The sequence below is a fragment of the Diabrotica undecimpunctata genome, chromosome 6 (genome assembly GCF_040954645.1).
Source record: "Diabrotica undecimpunctata isolate CICGRU chromosome 6, icDiaUnde3, whole genome shotgun sequence".
NCBI lineage: Eukaryota > Metazoa > Arthropoda > Insecta > Coleoptera > Chrysomelidae > Diabrotica > Diabrotica undecimpunctata.
The window spans coordinates 97,920,306-97,940,043 of NC_092808.1; the positions used below are offsets into that span (position 1 = coordinate 97,920,306).

The 19,738-nt window shown below is 36.0% G+C and overlaps 2 protein-coding genes across 2 annotated transcripts in view; one reads left to right on the top strand and one right to left on the bottom strand.

The window, feature by feature from the left end:
* LOC140443612 (annetocin receptor-like) overlaps positions 1-19,738 on the top strand; it is a 720,544-nt gene that overhangs the window by 71,338 nt on the left and 629,468 nt on the right. The gene's annotated exons all lie outside the window — the stretch shown is intronic.
* The window catches only part of LOC140443162 (probable chitinase 10), a 57,269-nt gene that overhangs the window by 32,196 nt on the left and 5,335 nt on the right, over positions 1-19,738 (bottom strand). The window contains 18 exon segments of the mRNA XM_072534258.1: positions 97-308; positions 3,628-3,761; positions 4,128-4,605; positions 5,159-5,444; positions 5,517-5,702; positions 6,854-7,132; positions 7,229-7,440; positions 8,556-8,715; positions 8,717-9,036; positions 9,039-9,188; positions 9,302-9,401; positions 9,403-9,477; positions 9,536-9,691; positions 9,693-9,815; positions 14,605-14,816; positions 15,238-15,497; positions 19,111-19,343; positions 19,597-19,727. Coding sequence (XP_072390359.1) covers positions 97-308; positions 3,628-3,761; positions 4,128-4,605; positions 5,159-5,444; positions 5,517-5,702; positions 6,854-7,132; positions 7,229-7,440; positions 8,556-8,715; positions 8,717-9,036; positions 9,039-9,188; positions 9,302-9,401; positions 9,403-9,477; positions 9,536-9,691; positions 9,693-9,815; positions 14,605-14,816; positions 15,238-15,497; positions 19,111-19,343; positions 19,597-19,727 — 3,707 coding nt within the window.

Genomic DNA, 19,738 nt, shown 5'->3' on the forward strand with positions numbered 1-19,738 from the left:
CGCGCTATCTCAGAGTAAAACTGTCACAGGACCAGGATACCATCTACATAATTAAAATGAGGAGGGTTTAAATAGTTTTACTTCTTATTTACTTACTTGCCAGCACTTTGGATATTCCCAGTCGAGATCTAGACCGTCAAATCCATATTTTTCTATGAATTCTATGACATTAGCTACGAACCGAGCTCTAGCTTGTGGGTTATTTACCAACCTGGAATATTTGTCTCCCAAAGAGTCGTTCCAACCTCCAATCGCTATCAAAACTTTTATCCCTTTGGATTTGTATTCTACGACTTTCTTGTAAAATTCTAAAAGATAAAAGATGAAAATAGAAAGCAGAAAAGGTCTAAAATTTAACTATATTAAAACTAAAAACGTATACATTGAAGATATACATATTTGACAATAGAAATCATAAGATTTCCTACTTGGCGAAACTGAATTCAAGTAGGAAATGTTATGATTTCTATTGTTGTTATTAGATGGCGTTGTAATCTTTTGACGGTGGAAAGAAAAGAGCTTTTAACAAACGTTACTGTGGCTGAGAGAAGACAGGAAAGGGAAAGGTCAGTTGAAAGATGGCAAGAAGAATGGAACAACACGGAAGATGTGGCACAGTGGACGAAAATGCTGATCCCGAACATAAGATATTGAGTGGACTGTGGCCACAGGCGACTGAATTATTTCCTGAAGCAGGTGCTCACAGGACACGGGTGTTTTAGGGCCTACATCTATAGCAGGGATGGCCAACCCGCGGCACGCGTGCCACTCTGTGGCACGATTGAGTCCTATCAGTGGCACGCGTAGCGTTTTGGATTAAAACACTTTCAAAAAAATTAAAACTTGAAAAACAAAAAATAATAAGAAGAAACTTGGTAGGTTTACGGAAGTTACGATAGATGCGGCATCGTTGCATCCTCTGGCGAGCGATATTGCTGCGATTGGTGCACGTGATCCTAGCTGTCGTAATGTGCAATAGGACTGCGTTACCCTTGCTTAGTTTATTTTAAACTGCCCCGTTGTATGTGCACATTTTGTCATCGCGCATTGTTTCTTTAAAATTTTGAAAGTATTTGTTCGATATGTCCACGAGTAAGCCTTCGACTTCAAAACGAAAATACGAAGATGATATTGCAAAAGTTTTTAAGTACCATTGTATTATTCACCAGGAAGCTCTTTGTGCCAAGGACCTAAACATGTCATCTGTTGTTGACCCTGTAACACGCTGCATTAACAAAATACGAGCTCGGGCATTGAATCGACGACAATTTCGAGAACTGTTCGCGGAAGAAACGGAGTAAGATGGAGAGTTACTTCTCCATTGCAGTGTGCGCTGGCTCTCCAAAGGAAATGCACTCGAAAGGTTTTGGAACTTGAAGGAGTGCGTCTTAAAATATTTGCAAGAAAACAATGAACTACCCAGTGAGTGCTCGTTACTTAATGATAAAGATTGGCTTTGGGATTTAGCTTTTCTCACTGATATTATGAGACATTTAAATTTATTAAATTTAAGATTACAGGGAAAAAATTGTATTTTTCCTACTCTAGTTGGTCATATATCTTCTTTTGTGAATAAACTTATGCTTTTTTGTAACGATTTTGGAGAACAGAGATTGACACATTTCACATTAATGCAGTAATTAGCCAACAAGGTCAGTAGAACTCCAAATTATGACAAATTTAAAAACCTTATATCTATTTTGCTAGGTTCATTCAATACCCGGTTTGAAGATTTTCAAAAAGACAAAATGAATGTTGACCTTTTCATAAATACTTTTTCTATTTCTCTGCAAGATATCAATTGTTACTCAGCTGAAATACAGATCGAAATTATTGATTTACAGAACCACACTATACTAAAAACCAAATATAGGGAAATTATTTCAACTGTTACTGATCCCAATTATATTGAATTTTGGAAATTTGTACCAGCAAACAATTTTCCTAATTTACACGAGTTAGCTCTAAGATATTGATGTAGATTTGTTTCAACGTACGTTTGTGAGCAAATGTTCTCTATTATGAACATAATAAAATCAAAATATCGGTCACGATTAACTGACATGCATTTAAAAAATCTAATTCTGTTGGCTAGTTCCGAAATTAATCCCAATATAGATGAATTAATTAAAAAAATACAAGTTCAAATACCACATTAAATAAGTAACTGTTTAATAATTTGAATTTTAGATAATAAGAAAATATTTAAGTTTTTTTGTTTAACGTTTTTATTTTATTTTTATTAACAATAAAGTAAGTTTGTTGTTATGTTTTACTTATTACGTTATTTTTTAAACCTCCACTATCTTGACTAAACGGAAAAATGTGGAATTTACATAAGAAATACATATTGTACCGTATATTATTAATGTTAGTATGTCGAAAAATTTTAGTGGCACGCCAAATTTTTTTTGTTCTCATATTGGCACTCGACTTAAAAAGGTTGGCCACCCCTGATCTATAGGATCGAAAAGGCTGATACAGATGAATGCCTATACTGTGGATACTCGGACACTGTGACACATACGATGTTAGATTGCAGCAGATAGATAGTGGAAAGGAACTGAATGGAGAGAGAGACAGGTGTGAATTTTGTTACAGTGAGAGAAATGATTGAGAGAATGATTGAAAATAAATTAGGTTGGACTAACATACACAGCTATATCCGTGCAGTGATCAAGAAAAAGGAAGAGGAAGAAAGACAGCTGGACCAACGCTAAAGGTAAGAGTGAATGATGCTGAAAGGTGAAGCTAGAAAAGTGGGTCACACTGTATGAGTTAGAATGCGTGAGTCAGACTGTGAGGAAGGGGAAAATGCCCATCTGGGAATGATGCTGAATGATGGGAATGATGCGATGAGTGTCTTCTAAGCGCTAATTGGAACGAGACAGGGAGCCTCCTTGCTGATAAATAGAGTGTGGATGTGTATGAATGGAGAATGAATGAATAAAGGTAGTGATTCGGAAGTGATGCCGGCCTTACAACGGCCATTCCGCTTCCGGATCGCTGGATGACAGAGGAGGGTCTGGTTTAGCAGGTAGGCGTTCGGCGTAGACTCGGCGACGAGAGGGCATTTTAAAGTACCTCGGGAACTATCGCCGGGAGTACGAAGAACGAATCCTGCACTAAAGTTAGTCAGACGGCGCCCTGGACTGGGATGTCTTTTGAAGATTCCAGACCCCCCTCTATAAAGACAGAAAAAAAGATGGCATTGTAACGTCTATATATATATATATATATATATATATATATATATATATATATATATATATATATATATATATATATATATATATATATATATATTTTTATAATTATTGTATTATGACGGCAGAGATTTAGTTTCGATTCAAAGCAACTGCATATGTAGCTCTGATGATACATAATGAGGCTGAAATACATATAAGCGGCTGGCGGATACCCTGTATCGAAATTAAATCTAATACCGTCTTTCCGACTTCCGTCTTTCATTTCTTTGAGAAAATAATGTAGGAAACGTAACCTAGTAAGTTTTTTCGTGATTCAGAAACCCTTCCACTTTCGTTAAATCATCTCACCATTTTTTAATATAACACATTGATGATTCATCATCCATTTTTGTTTGAAAAACATATTTTGTATGCTTACCATTATCAATATCAGCCCATGAGTCGTGCGGTTTAATTGTGAGAGAATTAGGGTCCAGGACAGCAAACCCGTAGTTGATGTGGGTACACAAATTTGGATCTATATCCGAGGGTAAATACTTGCCATCACCTTGTCTACAAAATATTTATATAAAAATATAACTATAAATGAATAAATCTTCATTATAAATCTCTTTCTTATTAAACAAATAATATTACAATCATTTATAAGCACCCGATTAGACCAAGACTTAAAATAAGTTAGTAAATTGAGACCCCGGACAAAATGATGTTATGCAGATGACTCCAACAAAAGGGCCAAAAGCTTGACGTAGGCAAAATTTTAATCAGGGACTTAAGTAAGTTCATAATAATGTATAATATAGCCAAATAGAGTTTCTTTACACTGGAAGGAAAAGCGACTTGAAATTAATGAAAAATTTGATATATCCTGATAATTTAATTGCAACAGTAAAAATAGTAGTTAGTAAAAATACATACCTATACCACGCCCAGTTTGTAAAATAACAAATAACTTTATTTCCTTGTTCGCCTAGATCAGTACCACCTGAAGGTGTGTCGATACCATTATCCACAACAGCCGGTTCTTCATCAGGAAGTTCCGGAGAACTTTCGGTTACCTCATCGACCGGAGCCAGGGTACTACCGTCTGGATGGCACTGGGTATTCTCTGGCCAATCGCAGTGGTCCACGTTCCAGTACAGGCTACTAGGACAGGACTGCAATTGCAACTCTCCTTGATTACATAAGTAGTACTGATTGCAGTTGGGGTGTGGCACGAAAAGTTGACCTTCGCAAGGTAAAGTTGGTACTAATTCATTGTCCGGTTCTTCTATTATTACTGGTGGTTTGGCTGTAGGTTTTTGAACAGAAGGTTTGGTTGTAGGTTTCTGAATCGAGGGTTTTGTGGTAGGTTTTTGTGGTGGGGACAGAGTCGTAGGTTTTTCTGTCTTCTTTCCTAAAATTCGAGTTTGTTACATTATGTTTGCAAGTTTCTCAGATAATATTTTATTAAATCATTGTACAATTTTCACAATTTGGTTTTAAATCAATAAATAGAATCCATATTTTATATAAAACTTTTATAATTCCATATCTCCTAAGGTATATAAATTTTATTTTCTTCATCTAAAACTTACATTAGGTTTTTCGAAGGATGCTAAAGGTCTCTTGGACAGAGCACGTGACCAACAACGAGGTACTGAGAAGAAAGGGGCCTGAGAGAGAACTCTTAAATATTGTAAAAACAAGAAAAACGAGTTATCTAGGACATATTTAACATATTTACAGAGGAGAAAAATACAACTTCCTACGACTGATAATGGAAGTTAAAGTAGAAGGAAGAAGAGGTCCAGGAAGAAGAAAATGCTCCTGGCTGAAAAATGTAAGAGACTGGACAGGCATGGAAAGACATTCGATACTAAGAACAGCTCAAGATAGAAAGCAATTTGGTGTAGTTATAGCCAACCTTCATTAATGGAGAGGGCACCTTAAGAAGAAAACTTACTTACCTAATACACATTTTGGATCTGGTACTCTGTAGTTCCTCAAAACTCTATTGATCGTCCTTAACAGAGGATACTCCTCACAACCGCACAAATTTTTAAAGTCGTCAAGATCCAGAGCCCAGATCATTCCACCACCTAATCCCATGGCACGAATATACTCAGATTTGTGGCGTATCATTTCGATGTCATCGAAAGATACCCACTGGTCTCTGTGGTAAGCGTACGGTCCCATTCTGCCCTTTTTGTCCCTTACGATAGTCCAGTCTTTCTGGATAATATTCCTGCAAATCTAAAGAGACGTATTTGTTGATCATTTGCTGAAGAACTATGAACTACCTGATTTATATCTAAATATTCATACCTCGTAGTAAGCCAGGAAACCTCGTGCTCTAGTTTCTTCTCCAGCTTCTCCACCTCCGTACGTTGGTACGTTCAGACCATGATTATTATTATCGCTCAAGGAGAATGACTGTCCGTATGTAGGCATACCCATTACTAGTTTCTTTCTGTCTGCTCCTTTTTCAATCCAATAGTTTATAGTGTAATTCTGAAATAATATATGTATAAGTACAAACAATCAAAATACATGAAGACATAAGTATTTATCATTGAAAATGGATTCAATCTCCTTCAAAGCAATGCTTTTCTATGATAAGCAATATTTTTTACATAACTCGGACTGCTTTTTCAAGAGAATATTATTCATTGGCACTATAATTATTTAAGAACTACACCATATTTGCAAAGGGACGATTGTAAATCTGATATATTTGAACGAATCGTGGGCTTATGTTGACGAATCTGTTATTTGCGAATGGTGCGATATCACTATACAAAACAGTTGTGATGCTTTCTTCAAAGGCTTAAGTACTGGTTTAAAAGCACCTACCAAACAAGGTCCACGATATGTTCTATTGCATGCAGGTTTTTCAAGAGGTTACCTTCCTGGCACACAGCGTTATTTTAATGACAAAGAAAAATGATGGAAATTATCACGATGAAATATGCATTGTATTATTCCCGTAAAGAGAGATTTCTTAACAATTCCTGGAATAGAGCTACAATCAGGGAATGGCTAGTGAAAAGAGACATTTTTTTCAAGGAGTGCTATTTGAAATCCAAGCTATTAGAAGCAGCGCGTGCTTTTAAAGATCAATACGGTAAGTATATTCTTGATGAATAGGTTGCACAACGTAATGTTTCTGTTTTAAGGCTTCCTTCGTATCATTGCGAATTAAATCCTGTAGAAATGGTGTGGGACCAATTTAAGCGATATGTAGCTATCCATAATACCACTTTTAAAAACGAAGAGGTGCGCTAGTTGATCGACAACGGTTTCGTATATAGAGCAAAGCAAAATTGGCACAATTGTATCACTCACGTCGCTGAGAAAACGGAAACTGAGATGTTGACCGCGGACAACTCGCAAAATGACGAAGACCAATTGATTATACACGCGAATATAGAAGAGAGCAGTGAAAACGAATTCGACATCTTGGATGTAGAGGGCGTTATTAGTATAATTGAATATTTTGGAGCAACCTCGTATATTCTATAACCAATAAAATGCATTTATCACTCCAATTGGAGTATAAGCTTTTATAAACGTTTAAAAACTACTTAATATTTTAATAATCCTACACGCAATATAAAAAACGCGATTTCCTAAATCTATGAAGATTGTAATTAAATACTTACAGTATTAAATATTTCATTGCTGTCTTCGGGGTGCTCGTACATAGGGGAAACGTGACCTGTTACTTTGTCCCATTGTCCGTGATAATCGTAACACATAACTGCTATCCAGTCCAAATATTTCGATAACAGTGGAACGTCATAACCTTCGTCGATAACTCGTTTACTGGGCGAAACAGCAGCAGAAAGAAGCAAGCCTTTGGGTTGGAAGGCTTCGTACAGTTCTTTCACCAGCTCAGAAAAGGCTTCTTTGTCGGAGGATGGACCTTTCGTGCAGTCCACCTAAGATACAATAAAAAATATAAGATGCATAGGAAAAAGTAGACAATAATCCTTGAAAATATATAATGGATTGAGAAGAGGCAATCTTTTACTTACTTGCCAACATTTTGGATACTCCCAATCTAGATCTAGACCATCAAAGTTGTTTTGCTCTATGAAATCTACAACATGCGTCACGAAGCGTCTTCTTGCCGATGGACTGTTGACCAATCTAGAGTACTTGTCACCAGCGGAATCATTCCACCCGCCTATCGCTATTAATACTTTTATCGCTTTAGCTTTCAAAGCAGTCACTTTCTCGTAGAATTCTAAAAAAAGGAAATATAGAAGCTCGTGTTGCCGACAAGGAAAGCATTAGTAATAACTGTAAAAAACTTTACAAGTATACTCGATCTTCGTTGATATCAATAGTTTCAATATATTTATTAGAACAAGATAACTACGAGAATCCCGAATACAGCTGCCCAATCTGATGTTATTTTTAAATTACAAAAAAGAGCAATACGGTATCTTTTTGGCCTCAGTAGAATAACACATTGCGGAAGCTACTTCAAAAATCACGGGATTTTAACTCTTCCCTCTTTATATATTCTAGAATATGTTTGCTTTATTCGTAAACATCTACATGTTTTTCCAGCAAGACCTAATCATGACTACTCTACCAGAAATTCAAGTTTGAATGTGTATTTACTGATCCCGTCCAAAGCCTATTTAACCGAAAGACCATATTATTCGGTGGAATACAGTACGTTTAGGTACAAGCAACGAAATTTTTATATACTCGTATATTTGGGTATCACATGCAGCAACTTAAACTTATCAGTAAACTAGTTCGTAAGATTTTATTACGCGATTTGCAATTTAGTTAAATTTTGCAATGGATTGTATATTTTATTATCTTTTATTTTGTGACTCTGTGATATTGACGATTTATGTAATTTTAGTAAATTTAAATTGTTATTGTTATTTTTTTGACTTTTTGTAAGCTTTGTCCATAAAATTGTACAATTTTCTGTGACAATAAAGCATATTTCTAATCTATTCTATTCTATTAGTACGATTTTGTCAAAGGACTTTCTACAATACCTAATATCATCTGCTGTCCATAAATGGTCAACAGCATTAGACAGAATAACCCTCGTAGCCATTATTGACCTATATTTTGCTAAAGAATTTAATCGAGTTCCAAAATAAAGACGAGGACGACCGCCGACTAGATGGACGGATAATATAAAGCGAATCACCACAAATTGGATGCAAGAAGATATAAATAGGTAGAAAATTTTACAGGAGGCTTACGATTAACAGTGAACAAATATAGGCCAATTGACGATGTTCTCTGGACGATCATGCACACTTAACGTATTTTTCTAACCGATTCTTTAAACTTTAAAATATTAAATACTATTAAAGATATACATACTGTTATCATAATCAGCCCAACTATCATGCGGTTTGATTACCAATTCGTCGCCGTTCAATACAGCAAATCCGTAGACAACGTGGGTACAAAGATCCGGATCAATGTCTTGTGGAAGATACTTTCCTACTCCTTGTCGATACCACGCCCAGTTGGTAAAAACGCGCTATCTCAGAGTTGTACTCTGACGAAGAATCTACCAGTGGTTGGGAATGAGGCGTGCCTCGTTCTTCTTCTACAACGACAGCTTCTACTGGTCTCGCTGCTGGTCTGTATAGATCATCAATGGGTTCTTGTTCACCGGTACCTGGATCAGCTAAAGTGTTTCTGAATATTGTCAGTAGCGGATGTCGTCCTTGTCCACACCTGATAAGAAAAATAAGTAGGAATACCACCAAATCAACGGAAAAAACATTTCTCTATACCTATTTTTAAATATCATCCAGATCTAAGGCCCATATCATACCACCTCCCAGTCCATGCGTCTAATGTATTCAGACTTTTACCTTATCATTGCTTGATCGTCAAATGAGAGCCACTGATTGCCTTTATACGCGTAGGGACCCATCGCACCTGTGGGAACTTGTACAACGGTATAACCTCTATTTTTGATCATGTCACATATTTCATAGTAGGCTAAACAAAAAAATCGATTATTTTTTTGTTTATTGTGACATCAACATCATTAAATAACAAGAAAACATTTTATGTCCACTATGATTGTTGAATCAGAAAAGGAAGTATTTTACCTAAAAATCCTGCAGCTCTGGTATATTCTCCTGCCTCTCCTGGTCCTGGTGCATTTGCATTAAGTCCGTGTTCACTTTCTTTCTCCAAACGGAAAGATTGGGCCGTACAATGGCATTCCCATTATAAGTTTCCTTCGTGGCACACCCTCTGAGATCCAATAATGCACAGAAAAGTTCTAGAATCGAAGATATATTTATTCCTTTATACATAAGAAAAATAGAATTGAAACTTACCGAGTTGTAGAATGCCACTTCATCTTCGGGAAGAAAGAATAACGGAGCGACATGCCCGGTTTTTTTGTCCCATTGTCCGTGGAAATCGTAGGTCATCACGGCGACCCAGTCCAGATTTTCAGCGATAGATGGCACGTCGTATCCAGCGTCGATAACCAGTTTTGCTAGGTGAAACTGCGGCTGTTAGTAAGTAACCTTTCGGTTTAAACGCTTCTTTGAGCTCCTTCACGAATTCCGCGAAAGCTGGTTTGTCAGAATCGGGACCCTTCTTACAGTCCACCTGAAAATATTTGTAGTTTTTATTAAATATCTAAGTATTACAATTACAAAGATAATTACAGAATATGTTCAGTAGTGAAAATGGTGGAAAATAATAATAAAAGCATTGCAACACAATTAACTCTAGAATATTTAGGTAAATGACTTTTGAAACAGACCTACCTAGACTTAGTTAGAATATCAAAACCAAATGACTATACATATGAAAAATAAATTAGATGAACAAGGTAAACCTTTTGCGGCTTAGTGGCTCCACAGTGGAACCGCCTTTAAACAAATTTTTTCCTACTGCCCGAGTAATCGTACGCTGGGACTATCAGACGGAATGCGATGTATAGGTCGTGTATTTCACTTCCCACGCGATTACAAAATTCCAGAAACAGTCATGCATACTGTACATAATACATTTGGCGCGCTCACAAGTGAATGACAGTGAGGTTATTTGTTGTTGTAAATAAACAAACATTCTTTTACCGATAAAAGGTATGTATTATGTTAATTTGTTGATAAATAGACGTATTTATGTATTAAGTCTTTACGATCTACGAACGCGGAGATCGCCTGATCACCTTCGCTGTGGAAGAACAACTGGTAATCACCAACACTTTCTTTCGCGCTATCTCAGAGTGATTATATACGTGGAGATCACCTCAAGACACCCCAGATCACATCATCAGAAACCAAATTGATTACATTATGGTGAATAAAAGATTCAGAAACTGAATAACATCAGCCAAAACATATCCTGGTGCTGATATCGGGTCGGACCATAACCCACTGGTAGTTAACATCAGACTAAAGATGAAGAAGATAGAGAGTGCAAAAGCAAAAAAATACGATTTAGGACCATTAAAAAATGAAGACACCAGGCATCAGATACAAACCTATATAGAAAAAGAATTAAAAAATACAGACAAAGCTACTGAACCAGATAACGAAATGGCAAAACTACAACAAATTAACCAGACAATCCTAGATAAATATCTTTGTCCAACAACGGTTCAAAAAAGAGTCGATTACTGATAAAATCCTAAATATGAGGGAGAATAGAAGAAGAGCTAAACACAGAGACATGTGGGAGTATAAACGAATCGACAAAGAAATCAGAAAAACTATTAGAGAAACCAAAAACAAATGGCTGGAAGATCAATGCAAAGAAATAGAATCATTGAAGAGTAAACACGACTCGTTTAATCTCCACAAGAAGCTAAAAGAGGCAGCAGGAATGTACAAACTCAAGAGATCAGGACATATGACTGATGATCATGGCTACCCGGTAATAGACATTGAACAAACATAGAATATATGGAAGAGATACGTTGAGAAGACATTCGATGACGACAGAGATAACAACCAGAAGATAATTATGGAATACGACACAGGACCACCAATTACTCAAAACGAAATCAAAGCCACAATTAAAGCAACCAAAGCAGGTAAAGCACCAGGGCCCGACAACTTTCATTCAGAATTTCTAAAAATCATGGGAGACGAAGGAGTAAAATGGCTTACGACAACGTTCAATAAAATCTATGACTCGGGAAAAATCCCAGAGAGCTGGTTAAAATCTACATTTATTGGTATACCTAAAAATCCTAATGCAAAAAAATGCGAAGAGCATCGTATTATCGGTCTAGTGAGCCACATTCTTAAGACCTTCTTAAAGATAATACACAGAAGAATTTATCAAAAATGCGAGTCACAGATCTCACGAACGCAGTTTGGATTCAGGGATGCGTTAGGTACAAGAGAAGCCTTGTTCGCGGTTCAGGTATTATTTTAAAGGTGCAGAGACGTCAACTGCGATATTTATATATGCTTTATTGACTACCAGAAAGCTTTCGACAGAATCAAGCACGATAAGCTCATGGATATACTAAAGGCAACTGATCTGGATAACAAAGACCTTCGAGTAATCAAGAACATATACTACAACTAATCAGCAACCATTCGGGTGAAAGACCAACTAACAGAAGAAGTTGCAATAAAGAGAGGAGTACGACAGTGCTGCATACTCTCTCCCCTATTATTTAACGTCTATTCGAAACACGTCATGAGCCAGGCCTTAGAGCATATCGAAGAGGGTATTCTCATAAATGGTGAGCGCCTGAATAACATCAGATATGCAGACGACACCATTCTCTTTGCAGACAGTTTAGAAGGTTTACAGACACTAGTAACGCAATTGTGGAGAATCAGTCAAGAATACGAGCTTGATTTTAACATCAAGAAAACAAAGTACATGGTCATAAGTAAGAAGCATATTCCACCTAGTTAATTACTGGTAGATCAGCAACAAATACTTCAAGTGCCCCGTTACTACTATTTAGGAACCACCATAAACGACTAATGGGACTACTCAGTTGAGATAAAACAAAAAATTGAAAAAGCCAGGTCAGCATTTGTCAGAATGAGCAAGATATTTAAGAGCCATGACCTACCCTTAAAAACGAAAATCCGTTTATTGAGATGCTACGTGTTTACAGTGCTGCTCTATGGGGTTGAATCATGGACACTAACCGAGGCATCCAAGAGAAAACTAGAGGCGTTTGAGATGTGGTGTTATAGACGGATACTGAGGATCTCCTGGGTGGACCGAATAACAAACATTGAGGTTCTACGTCGGGTGGATAAAACATGTGAAATTATATCGACAGTGAAACAGCTCAAGCTAGAATATCTTGGACATATAATGCGAAACGATCATAGATATAACCTGCTGCAACTTATATTACAGCGAAAACGGAAAGAGGGACCAGGAAGAAGAATATCTTGGCTCCAGAACGAAAATGATTTTCCTTAACCACTTGAGGTCAATACAGCTAAAATTGCCATGCTAGTAGCCAACATCCGTAAGGGATAGGCACCACAAGAAGAAGAATGATCTACGTAAATAACTAAGTGAATTTTGATATTTTGATTGGTGGTCCCAATAGGTGCCACTAGGTCAATCAGTAACTAATAGGTATGTTTTGTTACAGAATTCCAAAATGAAAAGACGTCTTGATTTTAATAAAATAACAAGTAATGACGCTTACGCTTTACTAACAGATATCCCATCGGATGGATCTGACGTATCCGATTTTGATGAGAACGATGATGAAGATATCGACATGACTTTGGAGTCTGTGGAGCTGTCTTAGATGAACAAAACGATATTTCAGACAATGAAGACGGTGCGCATGATAGTGATGGTGAAGACGAGGTATCAGTTGTTATTTTTGATAGGTTAAAATGCAAAAAACCGACCCAAAAAATGCCCCTCAACTCCGTCCTATCTCAGAAAACGTTGAACCAAATGTTCCTGATACTTTAGAGATTTCCCTTGATCTTTTCCTTCATTATTTGTTTAGTGAGAACCTAATGAATACATGTGTTTTCCAAATAGTCCCATGTAGTCCAAGAAAATAATAAAAACAAGACTCCTACAACAGTTGAAGAAATAAAATGTTTATTGGAAATAAACCTTTGATGGGTGTGAAAAAGTTGCCCAGTTATAGAGATTTCTGGTCTGCAAATTTTGTTATCAGCGATGAATTTATTTCTTCATGTATTTCGCATGACAGATTTGGATGGTAGTAGAAATTAATTGCAAACAATTAGTACAAGATTACAACAAATATATGGGCTTCGTAGATAAGTCTGATATTTTAGTATCTAGCTATGAAATGGATAGAAAATCCAAAAAGTGGTGGCATAGAATTTTTTTCCATTTTGTTGACCTAACGTTACTAAACTCATATATAATTTTCAAACAATCAACAACTGGTACGAGAATTTCGTTGAAAGAATTTAAAATTGCTGTAGCCACCGGTTTGATTGGAGCAGATTCCCAAGTGCCAAAATTTGGAAGAAGAATTATGAACAAACCAAGCACCAACAACAGGTTCAAAAAACAACTTCCTCTAGAAATAAGAACTGACAAAGACATATGCCTTAGCATGGAGCCAAAGTACGTTGTTCATACTACAGTACCAAGGCAACTCCTCATCGTACAAGATGGCACTGTACTACATGTAAAGTAGGTTTTTGTCTATCTGAAAAAAAATTGTTTCATTCCATTTCACGCTAAATAATTTTTTTGTTTGTGGCCTACTGGTTCCACATGGTATCACCTTTTTTTCTAATAATTACAAAAATATAATATAAAAACCTTTGATTTGTCTATCTGTTGCCCTAATATGTCCTAAAAACAAATTATTCACCATTTAATATAAACAAAAAAAAAGTCCTTCAACAAAGGGTTAAGTTAATGTTATAATAATATCTACAAACTATACTCATTTGGAAACAATTTTGGCAAATTTTGAGCTAAAAACGTTTGAGCCTAAGCCTACTATTTTCTTAAGACAGGAGTACTGTCTATGCCTTGGTCCGTATATTCGATCTTAGATCTTAGCTTCTAAGATAAATTAAAGAAAGTACGTGACCAAGATATGCAGTTTTCCGTTTTTTTAATGATTTCAAACAGCTTGCGTTCTCTGCCAATTAGACGCAAAAATTTCAAGTTGGTGGTTGATCCAAGATATTCGAACAATTTTTCGTTATACCTACATTTCAAATGCGTTAAGTCTGAGCATCAAAATTACCGGAAATATTTTAGTAGAAGTAAACTCGACCTGTAATCTACCTATCAAATCACGTAGGCGATTGCTAGCGTATTCCAACCCCCTTTCTCCGAATACTCTCTCTGTTCTCTGCGGAGACGGGCAAAATTTAGAAAGTCATTCCCGGTCTTTTCGAATTGAATTTCCTTGAACCAAACTGTGATAAAGTACAAACTATTTTACCTGCCAACACTTCGGATATTCCCAATCTAGATCCAAACCATCAAAGTTGTGTTTTTCCAAGAATTTGAGTACATGCTCAATGAACCGCCGCCTTGCAGCTGGATTATTTACTAGTTTGGAATATTTATCTCCTAAGGAATCGTTCCATCCTCCGATAGCAATTACGCGCTATCTCAGAGTGGCTTTGTATTCTGTAACTCTCTTGTAAAATTCTGAAAAATAAAAACTAATTAATTGCACAAAAAATTTCCAACTATAAATGTAAGACGAAGAGAATTTTTGTTCATCTGTTAAGATATGAGTGAAGTCAGGTTTTCAGTGACAAAAAAAATATGATTTATTCATTCATGTTTTTTCTCTCTAAACGAAGAAAATTTGAAACTTTTGTTGACCGGTATTAAGAATATTTACAGTATATTAAACAATAATTGGTAAAGCTGTTAAATATAGGTTGGTAGTTAGTGTAGGTTGGCTATTGTGTAATTATGAATTATGTCAACGTCAAGTTTGTAAGACAGATAATGGCAATGCAGATACAAATGTTGCATGTTGATTTTTTTAAAAGAAGTAATATATCAATAATGAGTTTATTTAAGTCATTTCTAAGCTAAATATTCAACAACAGCAACTTACGATTATCAAAATCAGCCCAGGAATCGTGCGCCTTGATCACATAGTTGGAATAATCCAAAACCGCAAATCCATAAACGACGTGTGTGCAGAGGTTCTCGTCTATATCTTCTGGTAAATACTTACCGTAGCCATTTCTGTACCAAGCCCAATTTGTGAAGTAACACACCACTTTAAAGTACCCAGACAAAGGTTTAAGGGGCTCTGACAGCGGCGGTTTTTCAGACGTTGGTGGGATTGGTGGGTGCCATTCCCATTCGTTTCTGAAATATTGTGTCAAACTAAATTCAAAGCAAAAAATGCAAAACAGCAAAGCTCGTAATAGTCAAAAATATATCTCATTATATAATTAAGTTTTTAGAGATAACAAAGAAAAACAAAAGGGTTAGTTATTCAGAACGGAAGGAACCACCAACGATTCTTGAAGTTAAAGATGCAGCTAAAAAATTAGCCAGAAACAAATCACCCGGAATAGATAATCTCCCAGCTGAACTATATAAAAAAGGTGGCTATGATACCATAATAGCATTACAGCAGCTTATTAGAGAAATATGGACACAGAAATCCTTCATCAATGATTGGAATATTGGAATACTTTGCACCATACACAAAAAAGGAGATATCTTTATATGCTCTATAACCACAGAGGAATTACGCTTCTAAATGCAGCGTATAAAATATTTTCCACAGTACTATGTCACCGTATAGGAGAATATGTCACCGCAGAACAGATAGTATAGGAAAATACCAGGCTGGTTTCAGAGGAGGTAAATCGACAAATCATTAGATTTCAACCCCGAAATAAAGTTTAGAAAAAACAAGATAGTTGACATATATTTATGGAAAACAAAGTAGCCTACGACTCTGTGAATAGAAGAGAAATGTTAAAAGCAATATAAGAACTAGAAATACCAAATGATCCAGCTAGAAGAAAGCTCCTTGATGGACCTATTGGTCAGAAAAGAAGAGGAAGTCCCAAAACAAGGTTCCTTGATAACATCGATGAAGACATGAGAAACATGGGAATACGTGCTTGGCGGAGGAAGGCGATGGATAGGGACGACTGAAGAGAAATTCCTGAGCTAGGAATATTTTCCTGAATTGTTAAATAATCTAAATCCATCTGGAATTCCATCACTTCTAGCTCAAGTTGGAACGATTACTAAAAAAGGATTGTGCAACAGATCGCTAAAATTGGAATGACATTAAAAATATATGGTTCTAATAGACGAGGCTATTTGGGAAGTATTTATTCCTATATTAGATTAATATTTATTAGAAATAGAGCTACCATTCAAGCTTTATAGTAATCAGTTTCCTGTTAAGACATACCCATATATTTGGACATAGACAACTGTACATCAAAACATGAAATAGAAGAGTTCTACAATGACATTAAAAAATTACTAGACAGCACCAATAATAGAGATATAACAATAACAATGGGGGATTTTAATGCCAAATTAGGAAAAGGTAAATTCCAAGACATTATTGGTGAATTCGGACTGGGAATAAGGAACGAAAGAGGGAAAAGACTGACGGAATTCTGTCAAGAGTTTAAAATAATAGCGACAAATACATTCTTTCAGTTACCACCACGTAGATTATATACATGTAAATCACCTATGAATAGTAAAAAAAAATATCAGAAACCAGATAGATTATATCCTTATCAATAAGAGATACCGTAACTCCATCAAATCGGCAAAGACATATCCAGGAACAGATGTGTCATCGTACCACAATCCAGTAATCGTAAATTTCGAAATCAACTTAAAAAAAAAATAAAAAATCAACAAAAGACACAACAAATAAGCACTCTGCTAAAACACCCGAATATAAAAGGAGAACTAACGTTGAAAAATTAACGAGGAGTTAAGCAAAACAATAATCAATGATAATGAAGATTCCAACGAAAAAAGGGAAACATATAAGAACACATTAATGATGCCAATTAAAGATACGCTGAGTAGTCACAAAATCGATGAAGCTAAGACTCCATGGATGACAGATGAGATCCGGCAACTAATGGACAAAAGAAGATCATACAAAAACAAAAATGTAAACGAATACAAAGCCACACACAAGGAGATCAGGATAAAAATACGGGCAGCTAAAGAGAAGTGGTACAACGACAAATGTTTAGAGATGGAAGAACTCCAGAGAAATCATGGCAGTTTTGAATTGCACAAAAAAATTAAAGAATTAGCAGGGATAAGATGGTCCAACAATAGTAACACCCTGGTTGATACGAATGGTAAAATAATATCTGATATCAAAGGCAAACTAAACAGATGGAGAGAATACGTCCAAGAATTGTTTGAGGATGACAGGACACAACAAGATAGCATGAACGATTGCGGGGAACATGATGTAGGTCCAAATATAACTAAGGATGCAATAATACATGCAATAAATCTGGAAAAATCTAATAAAACTGCGGGGCCTGACACAATTCCAACTGAAATAATTAAATTAATATCAGAAGATCAGATCAATGTATTAGTAGACTTATATAATACTATTATAATACGGTTATTATTCCGAGAGATTGGCTTAATTGGCTAATAGTCACACACTAAAAATATTCTTAAAAATTATCCATTTAAGAATTTTCAGAAAAGTGGAACAAGACATCACTGAAACCCAATTTGGATTTAGGAATGCCGTGGGTACACGAGAGGCATTATTTGGATTTAACGTCCTCATGCAAAGATGTATGGATGTAAACCAACCACTCTATGTTTTATTGATTACAATAAGGCGTCCGATAAGGTCCGACACAACCGTCTTATACAGTTACTTAAAGCTAAACACATTGACAAAAAAGACTTAAGAATAATAACTCATCTCTACTTTAACCAAACAGCAAAAGTCAGAGTAGGCAAAGAACTTTCGGAGGAAGTAGAGATAAAAAGAGGCGTAGGGCAAGGTTGCATACTCTCCCCCTTATTGTTCAATCTATATTCGGAAGAAATAATTAAAAAATCACTCGAAAATGTAACAATTGGAATAAAAGTCAACGGCAGACTCATCAACAATATCAGATATGCCGATGATACTATACTAATTGCAGAGATTATACAAGATCTACAGACACTTTTAGATAATGTAGTAAATGCTAGCGAGGAAAGCGGACTAACGCTTAATGCTAATAAAACAAAATTTATGACAATTTCCAAAACACAACAACAAGACATTTTAAACATAAGAGGGGTTCCAATAGAAAAAGTAAAAAAATACAGATATCTTGGTACAATTATTAACGAAGTATACAGAAGAAATAAAAATGAGAATTGGACAAGCTAGAGCAACATTTAATAAGATGAGAAAAGTATTATGCAGTAGAGACCTTAGTTTGCAACTCAAAATAAGAATATTACGTTCATATGTGTTTTCGGTGCTGCTGTATGGGGTGGAAGCCTGGACCTTAAAGAAAGAGGTGAGCGATCGACTTGAAGCATTCGAGATGTGGACCTACCGAAGAATATTAAAAATAAGTTGGGTAGACCGAATAACAAATGTTGAGGTCCTTAGAAAGATGACAAAGGAAATGAATATGAATACGATTAAGATAACAAAGTTACAATATATCGGCCACATTATGAGAGGGAATAAATATGTGTTGCTACAAACCATAATGCAGGGAAAAATACAGGGAAAACGAAGTATTGGAAGAAAACGCATCTCCTGGCTCAACAATCTGAGAAAGTGGGATAATTGCAGTTCCGTCGACTTATTCAGAGCTGCAATCTCAAAAGTGAAAATAGCTGTGATGTTTACCAACCTCCTTAGAGGAGACGGTACCTAAAGAAGAAGAACTGTACATCGCCTTCTTGCTACTGTTAATGCTAGTATTAAATAAACAAAATTTACCCATTTGACTCTGACGGTGTCCATTGTGTGGTACTCGGTGGTGTCCATTCGGGATATTTGGTAGTACTTGGTGGAGACCATTCCGGATATGGAGAGACTGTTGTTGGTTTATGCCAGGGTGGAAAAGTACTTTCTTCAGGCTTTGCATTCGGTGTTTCACCTGCGTCGATATCGTTAGTCTCGCTTTCTTCTGAACAGTGGGCTGTTTGTGGCCAATCGCAAATTCTCTTTTCCTATAGTTATTTAGTAAAATTAAAAAAAAGTCATACTCAACTCCACCAACTTTTATATTATAATTTAAAGACTATTAAATAATTACGTTGAAACATCTGTTGCTTAGGTACTTAACAATCCAACAAAAGTTTTTAAAATTGGCTAAACTGTCAATGTTGAAATTGACATCTCAATATGTAGTGGATCATATAGTATTCTACTCCGAATATACATAAAATGGGTGATACGGCAATTATATTGTGATACACTTACGTTATTCCAATGCAATCCAGGTGCACATTGCATAATCTCGTATTTATTCCATTGACAGTGCATAAATTGAGTACAACTTCCTGGTAGTGGAGCAAAAGAATTGCCCTCACAACGGCTGTATGGTTGAGGACCTAAATTTTTT